The sequence below is a fragment of the Ciconia boyciana genome, chromosome 6 (assembly GCF_034638445.1).
Source record: "Ciconia boyciana chromosome 6, ASM3463844v1, whole genome shotgun sequence".
Lineage (NCBI taxonomy): Eukaryota > Metazoa > Chordata > Aves > Ciconiiformes > Ciconiidae > Ciconia > Ciconia boyciana.
In genome coordinates this window covers 1699231-1710673 of record NC_132939.1, presented here as the reverse complement: position 1 = coordinate 1710673, position 11443 = coordinate 1699231, and the positions used below count along the sequence as shown (strand labels likewise).

The window sequence follows — 11443 nt, the reverse complement described above, 5'->3', positions numbered from 1 at the left end:
GCCTTTATTTATTTGAACTGAAATGGGATAACTTGATAATTTACACCCTGTGCAGCCAGGGTGGCCGGACCATTCATTTCTAGGGAGCTAGAGTGGGGTGGACTGCCCTGTAGCCATCTGCTCTGAGCTTGTCCTCCTTTATAGTCCAAGGAAAGAGGAGGTCCCTTCTGAAGGGAGAGCATCCCAGCTTTCCCAAATACCCTTCCCACCTGCAGAGAGTCTCTTGCTTTCTCACTGTGGGCAGACCTTCGGGCAGGTTCATTTGTATCGCAAAATCCTATTTTGGTACCTACAGTTTGATGAGGTCGCTGGATATAGCAGCAGATAGGGGTTCAGGAGACACAGACCAAATCATCAGCTCTGCCCTTGACCTCCTGTGATTAAGTTTTTCTCCACATTTGTTTCCCCTCATTTCCTCTCTCCCTCCTCATTTCAAACCGATCATAAGGCACACAGAACAAGACAGCTCTGATTTTGGCAGCAGCTTCTGGCTATAATTTTAATAGCTTGGAGTAAGAGTAAAAATACTGTAGCTTTCCTTTGTTGGCTTTGGAAAAGACACTGAGGTGAAGAAAAAAAAAAGTCTTTAATTTGTTGGGAAGAAGGGAAGGAGAGAGGAAGGGGGTGTTGCATGACCCTAAAACTCATTCAGGACATGAAGAGTTTAATGTGACAGTCTCAGAAACCTTGGGGAGATGAAGCCAGGGAGACCATGAGCAAAATTTGGGTCCAAAGCTGTTATTTTGAACTGGGGTACGCATCAATCATTTCCTTGGTACACTTTAGAGAATATATATACAATTAAGAGACTAAACACCATAAAATCTGTTTGATTTCCCCATACCATTCAGAGCAAAGGTACAGCCGTGGTGTTAGGGTCCCCTGTATAAAGAGTTTATGTGGGTTTAACAAATGATGAAGCAGCCTTTCAATAAGCGAGCCCGTTGTGTCCCTGGTTATGGCTCCCCTTGCCATGCTGCAGTAGTCCACGGCTGGCACCATGAACCGCCACGATATGCTGATGGCTTTAATCATGCCTTGTGTTTCCAGAAGTGGACTGGGAGATGAAACCTGATTTACAGAAGTGATTAGCTGTGAGTGTTTATGAGCATGAACCAGCTGTAACATCCTGACTAAGCCCAGACAAAAGTGGGATCCACGATGCTGTCCTGGAATATAAAGTCACACCTGGTGCTCTCCCCAGTGCACACAAACAGCAGCATCCAACTGCTAATTGCACCTCATTTCCAGGTGAAAGCAAGGGATGGCTGAGAGCACCGGCAGAAGGCACCAGGGAGGGGAATGGTCAAGGGGAAAAGAGAGCCAGACTGAGAATTCACTGTTTTAAGATGCCATCTGAGGAGGAAAACCTTCTCGGAGGGAGCCTGATGGTGGCACAGCATGGCATCCTGGTGGTTAGGGCACTCACGAGGACTTCTCTCACCCCATTTTCAGCAGGCAAAACCCCAGCAGCTCCTGCTTCTCCCTTCAGCTCTAAGAGGAGTCAACACCATGGATGAGACCACGGAGCTGTGCTGAGCCAAACTCACTCAACTCCAATTGCCTACATTTAGGCACCTGCTCAACCAAATGAAAATGTGAAATACAGGTTTCTGTCCCTGCTAACATGAAGGTTCAGAATAAAACAATTAAATCTTTACAGGGTTAAAGATGAGAATCAAGGTCTTACCCCACCAGATGAGCACCAGGATCAGAAGACTCATTGAAGAACCATTCTCCATCAGCAGAATATTTCTTTATAGAAATATTCTTTACTTTTTAAAGTGAATATCACTTTATTTCAGGGTCAGTGGGTGGGTTAATCTTTCCTTGAGAGTGCTCTCCTCTCTTCTTCTCCCAGGCTCCTTACACATACCATAAGCACCACAATTTCTGATCTTTTGAATTCAAAATACTGGAGCGCATCACAAGCGCATCCCAGCAGAAATATTTCATCTTCTTTAACCAACACAGAGGAGCAAACCTTTACCTGGTGTAAATCAGAGCAGCCTCCCCAAAGGTAACCTTGCTGCAGTGATTTATACTGGAGCAGGGTAGTCCCAGCAGAGCTCACATGGACCTTTCAGGGAATGGTCACACCTACCTGTGGATGGGGATCACCTCCTCTTACCAGCTGCAAGGTCTCTTCCACTTTGGATGACGCTACAGGCTCAGGATGTCTGCACAGTAAATCTGGGGGACTCACCCTTGAAGCCATCCTCCTAGCTTCCAGTTAAACAAGAGTGTCTCTCCTGAGCGTTTGAGAGCCTCCTGCATATTTTCATCAGATGAAGGTCTTCACTCGCAGCAGCGTGTTGCTTATATATGTCTCCCTGCAGGTCTTTGTGGGCAACGGGCACCCCTCCTCAGGGAGCAAGTGTTTGTCATGACTTTGGCTACAGCTCGGGTCTCTAAGAAGTGAATCTTGATTGTATACTGCTGGCTCCTTAATGAGAATCCCTGAGTCACAACAGTCTAAACTGCTAATGAAGGCTTAGCTATGTATGCAGGAGGATGCAAAATCCTCCTAATTATTGTCAAATATCAATAACCTGTTACAACACTTGGTAGCCTCAAGGCTGACCCAAGCCTCCAGGTGATGAGCGAGCCTGAAAGGCTTCCAGGCTACTGATGGTTAAGAACAGGGAGGTCTATGCAGGGCCACCTGTCAGAACGTGATTGATAGACAGTCCACTAAACCTTTTTACTATGCTCCAGATATTTCCAGGAATATTTCAGCTCATTTTTTCCTCCCTTTTGCAGAGAGCCAGGTCATTCTGCTGCTGCACCTCTACTGCAAGATCAAAACCATCTCATCGCAGCCTATTTTGAAAAGAGATGGTGCTAATCCAGTTCTTTCTGCAAACGTGGTTTTTTTTCTAGCAGAAAATTGATAGCATATTCATGGTGATTTCAGTGTAATTTGTCTCTGCTCAACACAACAGATACCAGCTTCTTTCAGTGTCTGGAACATTTTCCAGAGTTTACAATTCACACTATTTCTTTCCATATAGCTGATTTTTCCTTTTAAATAATAGCAGCCCATGCTTTTAGATTAAACTGACAGCATGGATAGAGTCGCCATCTAAATAGCAGTTCATATTTAGATCACATTTCATCCATAGATGGGATTTATTCATCTATCAGTTGTCAACAACATTAAGCATAGACATGAGCCAACTGCCTAGGCTCTCTTCACAGTCAATAGAAATGAAGGTGGTGGTTCAGCTGTTCAGACACAGGTGTCCAGGACAATCTGAGACCCACCATACATCTCTCCTGCTCCCCTAAAGGGCACAAGTCTCCCTACATCTTACCCCATATCTGCCAGACCTGTGTCCATATGCCCTATGATATCTCAGGTGGAATTAGATGGGTCAATAGACTCAGTGTAGCCCAGAGGAGGATTTGCCACGTCCAAAGGAGACCCACGCATGGTCACATGAAAGGATGAGTTCTCCATCGGTACTACTGAGAGCCTAGAGGACTGGCTGAGAGATGGACACGTGGGATGGGTTTGGGCTCACCTTGATCCAGGTCAGCATGACATATAGACCCACACATGAGCTGTAGGTGTCCCAGCTTCTCTTCCAGTCTGTGAACTCCAACAATGTGATTCAGTTGGCCAAAGCGATGGCTCTGGCAGAAACGCTACAGGACTTACAGGAACCCATGACCTTCTGGAGGAGCAGCTGGAGCCCAGCAGGAAACCTTCAATGGCACCGGAGACCAGAGCCAGCACAACCAGCAACAGACCAGCACCTGCACCAGCAAACCCAAATATCGACAGAGAAGAGCAATGCAGATAGCTGTGCTGACCCCAGACGGGTGTTCTGGTTGGGTGTAGCTCTACAAAGGGCGGTATTTTAACTGCAGGGTTTATATTTGGGGAGTTCCTGTGCCAACACTTTCACCACTGATTCACATTTATTCCCACTTTATTACCAATCCTCCAGGTACAACTCAAAACACCCCCTCTTTCTTGAAAAGGTAAATAAAAGCATGCATTCCAGTTCCTTCCAAAAGAAACTTCTTTTGCTTCTTACAAAAGAATGACAAAGGAGGAGAAACAATTTGTAGAAAGCAGTTACACAAATAGTTATCAGGTAATTGGGTATAAGCCTTTGAAATGTTTATCACTAAATTCTCCATCTCCCTTGTATCAGCTCTGTAGCTGTGTTGCGTATTGCTGCATCGAAGGGTATTTTTGGCCTATTAATTTTCCTCTTATAATGGAGGTAGAAATGGAAAGGAGGAGTTGCAAGTAAAAAAACCATGAAAATAGTATATAAACTAAAACCTGGCATATGGAAGTGACATGACCCATAGGCTGGGTGGGTTTCAGCCACTGTAAATTCAGATGTCTTGAAGTTAAATGTCAGAGAATCATGCTACGTTTCCTATATGCAGCATTATGTCTTTACACAACAGTTCTCCCAAGCCATTTCCCATGTTTATTTTAACAAGAATCAGGCTCTTTTGTTCCTGCTAGGGAGGGAGATTAACATCAGATTTAATGTTTACCTATTAAACTTCAAATTTGGCCAGTTAAATCCCACAGCTAATGGTCTTTCAGATACAGATAACTACATGCTTTGAGAAAATGAGAAAAATCGGAAGTACTAGGTTTATTGTAACTAATGCACCGTGGCTGTACTGTACATCCTTAAATTTGAATATATGTACTGAAAAATTGCACTGAGCAGTACATTTATGAACTGTCACTATCCAATACTTAATGTTGCATGTTAAAAAAATCATTTGAAGTATTTATTCACTCTAAAATGCATTTTGAAGGATTAAAGTGCAGCAGAAAAATTTTAAAATATGGGTGGGTCTTTGTGGAAGAAGAGGATTCAGAGAAGTTCCTCTCAGCTTTTCCCTGTTTTCTGCAGCTTTAGGGAAACATTTCCTCCTCTCCCATCCAAGCCTCCTTGGTCTGCTCAGTGTGTTCTCCTGCATGCTCCCATCTGTCGTGGGGGATTACCTGGAAGCACTGAAGTTCACCTTAAATCTGTAGATCCCATCTCATGGCTGGAAGAGGTACAGCACTTGGTAGGGATGTAGTCCATTGCGCTGATGAATGATGTCCAAACTGTAGGAGAGGGTGACCACAAGTAGGCTCAGGCCAAAGACAGCTGAGAACAAAATGGTCCAAGTCCTAGCAGAAACCTCACAAATGTGTTATTTTTACAGAGCTGAGCCTTGTCATCGTATTTCCCTTCAAGAGAGGTGACTTGGGGTTGCCTAAGGAATGGTGGGTCCATGAGAAAACCCAACACGTGCTTGCCTCCAAATATTCAGAAACAACCTGGACATTTTAGCACCGTTCCTCACAAATCGACCTCTGGTGGTTCTTCAGTGAGTGTGTATTTCCCCTGTTATGAAATGCACTACCTAGAGGCAAATGTATAACAAATTCTATCACCGTAGTCCAGTTTTCCCAAGCCATCAGTTTGCAAGAGACTCCCAGCTCTCAGCAGGGAGGTGATTTCCATGACATCAGTTATGACGACTTAATCTCTTGCTTAATTAGTGGTTTTTAATCCTGTGCTCTGTAGATAATTAAGACATTTTCTAATGAAACACTGCCAGACACCCTGGCAGGATGCTTAGTTGGTCCACAACCACCTGGCCATGCAGGGACCCACGTCTCATGACTACATCTGCCATTCAAGCTCTTAAACCAAGCTTCAAATATATCTTCTACCTTCATGTACTGATTTCAAGGAAAGAAGTATGAAACCAACAAAGCAAGTTTTCCCACGGTTTTCACCACATTAAGGGAAGAGCAGCTCACATTCATTAACATTTGTTCTGATAATACACAAGCTAGAGGAATATTAGCGTTCACTCTGCTTTTCAGGTTGACGATGTCCCAGAGACTCTTTATTATCCCAGGTAGCTCAGGGTTTGAATTTGTTGCTCAGGGCTTCTTATTCTAAGTGCTCAGAAAGAAAAATAATGTGTTTTAAAGTGATTGCTAACAAAATTAATGGCTACTTTGGGGAATAAACTGCATTTCAATAACTGCTCTCATCTCATGAGAATAAATACATGGACAGAAGGGTGTATGCGTATATCTTCCCTTTTCCAATATCTTCCAGCTTAGCTGATGACTTGCTAAAAATTGCACTCTTCCCTTTATTTCTATCATTTAACCTACATTTTAAGCAAACAGTAACTTCCCAAGTACTTTCAAGCAACTGATTAACACACCAAATTAAGGTTAGAAAGTAAAACTTCCTTTTAGAAAAAAGTTGCAACATAACCACATGTCTCAAACACAGACATTTGAGAGCAGTTTAATGTAGCTCTATAAGGAAGCCTCAGTCTGCCCTCATACCAGGCTAGAGGATACTTCAATTTCTTTTTTATTCCCTAGTCCAGTCCTCCGCTTGACCCTGAAGACTCACTGCCCTGTCTTCTTGCTTGCCAGCAATCCCACCGCTATGCCCCAAAAATACCCGAGATGCCACCTCTTCTGGTTTCCCGTAGAAGATCCAGCCTTTTTCAGTCTGAACTACTTTCATGCCTGCCTCTGTTATCAGTTTCTCCAAGGAGATAGTTCAAAAAGGTAGACAGAAGCTGCACCTTTTTATTTTGGAGGAAAACTAGAAAAGTAACAATACAGGAAATTAGACAATATCCTATTAAATTCACTTGAAAGTGTGTGTCCTCTTCTCATAAATAGGATAAAATAATATGTCCCCAAAAAGGATTGTGCCTGGGGAGAGGGTAAATACATAAGACATACTAAAGATTTCTTCTGTACATGTATCTATTTGTCCCGGTATAACTCTGACCAGTAGGCAAGGATGTGTTTCCCAAGAGAAATGGCAATTTTTGCTCTTGTGACAATCACTGCTACATTTCTTTGGCATTGCCTCTAATCAGAGCTTTCTTACCTGTCTGCATGACTGTATTGCACAGAATCATCACTGACTTAAACTTATTTTTCCACCTTCTGGCTTGCTTTATAAATCAGAGCTTCAGAGGAGCAAATTTATTCCAAGTCTCCTTTTCTTCGCCTGTTTTTTAATTCTACATGATGTTGGATGTCCATGTATGGCTGTGTCTCCCAGAGGCTCTTGTCTTCCCTATTTATTGCTTTCCAGCTTAGATGGTTGGGATAAGCTGCCAGCAGCCTCATCGGGGACATCACCCCATGTCAATCACTCTTGCTTTTTCTCCCTTTCAGATATAATTGGAAAGTTCCCTTAGTGATTTCAAGAGTTAGAGGTCTGGAGCTATTACCTCCTTAACCCTTGAGATGGGTTGTCTTCTGGGAGCCAGAATACACCAAGATCAAAAACCGCTGTGAGGTTATTGAGAAACAGCATCTCCTATAGACAGCATCTCAGCATCTTGTAGCTATGGAAACACTCAAGCTGGAAAGGTTTACCAATTTTTACTAAGCCTTAAAAATCATGACAAATACCCATTTCCAAAACAAAATATTGCGAACCTACTGAAGACTATAATTCTAATATCAAATTAGGAAATGGAGGAGGTGCTAAGGACCAGAGAATAATACTTGAACATAATGTTAAATTTACTGTTCTATTTCCTTCACTGAGAACGCTGTCTCCCATGGTACCCATGTAGGGACATGGTCTGGATGGAGAGAGACTGCCAGGGGAGTGAGCACTGGCTGGGCTGTTGGGTGATGGGTTGTACTCTGCCTGGAGGCTGGGGAGTGCCACAGGGGTTTGTCCTCTTTAATGTCTTTAAGTAGAGCCAAAGGGGACACCATGGTGTGCAGGGAACCATCCCACAGTACCTGAGCAAGGCAAGTAGGGCAGACCCAGAGACCTGGGCCAAATTCAGCCAAAACTCCAGACCATCAGGCAAGTTGTCAACGATGAGGCAGGTCCAAGGTCAAGCCAAGTCAATCCTCTGGTCAGGGTTGGGTCCAGCGATTGCTAGGCAGGTCCATGGTCAAGAAAAGGTGCGGATCAAAGGAGTCCATAAGTGTGCACACCTATTGCTAAACTGGAAACCAGCACTCCTCCAGTATAACCCAAGAGAGGAACAAGCTCCCTGGGCTGAGCTTAAATAGAGCTCATGGGCAAATGGGCAGAGGGTGAGGATGGAGGCCCCAGGTGAATCTGGTCAGGGCCATTAAGGCCCATTAGTTCACTCTGGGAGAGATTAATTGAATTAATCCACTATTGAATATAGTGGAAGCCCAGTGTCACCAGCTCAGGTGTGGACATTCGGGCTGTAGGTACCTAAATGTGGATAATCCTACCCTTGCTGGAAAACTGGGCTGTCTAGTGTCCACAGGGGGACACCAGCAGCTCCACAGACAGAGTCAGTTGTGCTTTATGGACCATTTGGGGATCCTCTGAAAGATCTGAAACGTTTCTAAACCCATTTTCATTCTGTCAGCAAGGTCAGACCGAAACCTTTGTATGGTCCCCAGGTATCTCAGAAGCATCGTACGAGCTGGTCATCACTGCCGCTGTGTATCTGCTCAGTGATGGCTCATCCACCTGATGTCTTTCAGATGCTCGAAGCAGCACAATGGCTTTCAGAATTGCGTTTCACCCCTTTTTTTTTTTCTTTTGTTTTGTTTTGGGTTTTTTTTTTCCCTCTGGTAAACCCTGCCATGAGGAGCCCTGGGGGCTTTCTCCCAGGAGAGCACGAGGGACCGTATTTACAGCCCCGTCACCCACAGGCTCACCTATCGGAGTCTGGGAAGGAGCACATCTCTCTTCACATCAGGCGGTTAATAGAGGTTATGTGGACGCGTAAAAGTTCTCTGCTGTATTTGGGATAAACCCTTGGCTCCCGTCACTCGACAGCAGCAAAGGCAGAGAAGGAGCCATAACGCCAAGACAAAGCAGAGCCTCGCCTGCGTTTAGGCAGTGGGCTTTCTTCTTCGTGTCCTCATGTCGTCTTTTTTTGGGCTCTGTCGGAAAACACCCTTCTGAAAGTAGGTTTTCTTTATAATAAGAGGGAGTAATGGCTTATGCAAATTGTTTTTCTTTTACTCAGGCAGATAAAGCAAGATGAACTGATTTATGCAAGTGTTAAATAAGGATGACTTATTTCATTATAAAGAAATGCAACATTGCAAATTGTCATCAGAATATAGTCATTAACAAATCAGCCTTTGGAATCAGCACATTTTAAAATTAACTCAGTTTTCAAGTAAGCATCTTAACTTAATGCCCATGTTTTTAGGATGCTTCAGCGTGCTGGAGCTCATAAAGGTATAAGTCAAGAATTTACCAGCGTGAATTTTATCTGCTGTAAATGATGTACAATAATTTGGTAAGTGTGATTTGAAGACTGGAATAGTAATTAAGAGCCAAGGGAAAATGTCTGGAGGTCATTAATGTTGTGTAATCTGTGATTTCACTGTGACTGTGACTTTCTCTTGCTCCAGGTTTGTGTGCACTCCCACAAGGTTCCTCTGAGGTGTCTTCTGAAACAAATTTATTTCAAACTGAAAATGAATAAAGACTCGATTCTTTTCTTAAATCTGAAAACAGATCTGCTAGGATAAATCCATAGTTTTAAGTATCCAAGGATAGAAAAACAAAATTGCCATTCGTGTTGCTTCAACTCACTCCCTGTTCTTTTCTAAATACCTCAACTGAAAACCAAAAAACATATACAATTTTGGTTTAGAAAATATAGCATCATATACCAAAATGTGGCAGCTGAACTGGTGATTGGAGTGAAATATGGTCCAAAGTGAAACTCTCTTTTTTATAATTTTGGTATTTTTCTTCCTTTTGCCTCAGCAGGTAACGTCTGGTCATGGGAGGAAATCACACGCAGACTAAATTCATCCTCTTGGGAATTACAGACAGTCCACGCGTGCAGGCCCCTCTTTTTGGGTTTTTTCTATTGATTTACATTGTCACTTTGGTGGGGAACATTGCGATTATGGTCTTGGTTTGGGTGGTTCCCAGCCTCCACACCCCCATGTACTTCTTCCTCACCCATTTTTCATTCGCTGACGTCTGCTATTCCACAGTCATCTCCCCCAAAATGCTGGCAGACCTGTTATCAGAGAATAAAACCATTTCTTTCGCTGGCTGCGTGACGCAGTTCCACAGCTTTGCTTTCTTTGGGACTGCCGAGTGTCACCTCCTGGCTGCGATGGCCTATGACCGGCATGTTGCTATCTGCAACCCCCTGCTTTATGCGACGATCATCTCCAGCCGCGTCTGCCAGCAGCTGGTGGCATCGTCCTACCTCGTCGCCTTTCTCAGTGCCATCATCTACACAGGCTGCACGTTTGGGGGTTCCTTCTGTGGACCCAACCAGATCGACCACTTCTTCTGCGACGTCAGCCCCGTGCTAAAGCTTGCATGCTCCGACACCCGCCGCAGTGAGACGGTCATCTTTGCCTTTGTCGCCATAAACGTGGTAGGCACGAGCGTGATCATTTTGCTCTCCTACATCCATATCCTCCACACGGTCCTGGGGATGCACTCAGCACGGAGCAGGTCCAGAGCCTTCAACACCTGCACCTCCCACTTGACGGCTGTTTCCTTGTTCTACGGGACAATATTCTTCATGTACCTACAACCTGCATCTAGCCACAGCAGCCTGGATAAGGTGGCCTCCATCTTCTACACCGTGGTCACCCCCATGCTCAACCCATTCATCTACAGCCTGAGGAACAAGGAGGTGAAGGGTGCTCTGCTGAAGTGCAGGAGAAGGATGTTAAACCGCTGTCAACATGAACGAGCTGTATCGGCTAGGAAGTGAAGAGTTGATCTTATGTGAGAAAGCCTGTGATGCATTAAAACAGTTGGATTTTTCCCTAATCCTCACAATTTTATGTAGGTTCTTCCATGGTTTCTGCACAAAAGTCAGTTACAGTATTTAGCCCTGAGAAATAGACCCCACAATCATATCTTCCTTGGAAGGAAACCAGGAAGAGTGGGACCCTCAAATTTTATTTCACTTTGCAGTCACCAGCCTGTAGGAAGAAACTACCCTGAATTATTCCAGGCTTCTCTTTCTCACGGGAAGCACGAATCATAGTTTTATTGATTTATTTTTTTCACTGACAAATATGTATTCTTCCTGCAAGATTATTAACCTTACCCCTAAACTCCAATAAAATTCCTCACTTTTACCTGCAAGTTATTTATTAGAGTTAAGCTGCTGGGGTGGGAGGGCACATTTTGGAAGAGTAAGTGTATTTTAAAATTTGCTTGCCGAAAAAAAGTAAGATAAAATGCCTGAAAAGATATAGTGCATTTGTTTCTGATGTAATAAAGTGAAAAAGCTGGTGGGGGTCAGGATCTCAAGCTATACCTTTGAACAGCCGGGGGAATCCCTCCCCAGGCTGCACACTTCGGCATACATCTTCACTTAAAGGAAGAAAGTGTAGGCAATATAATTAAAAACACCGGACAATGAACCGTGCTGAGACTGCCCAGTGTTAAGGACAATTTCTGCACAGTGATAG

General features: G+C 43.9%; 1 protein-coding gene across 1 annotated transcript; it reads left to right on the top strand.

Annotated features, from left to right (window-relative positions):
* Positions 1-9774: 9774 nt before the first annotated feature.
* On the top strand, positions 9775-10734 carry LOC140652768 (olfactory receptor 5AP2-like). Its single transcript, XM_072863984.1, has one exon. It carries the CDS (start codon positions 9775-9777, stop codon positions 10732-10734), a length of 960 nt encoding a protein of 319 aa, XP_072720085.1.
* The last annotated feature ends 709 nt before the right edge of the window (positions 10735-11443 follow it).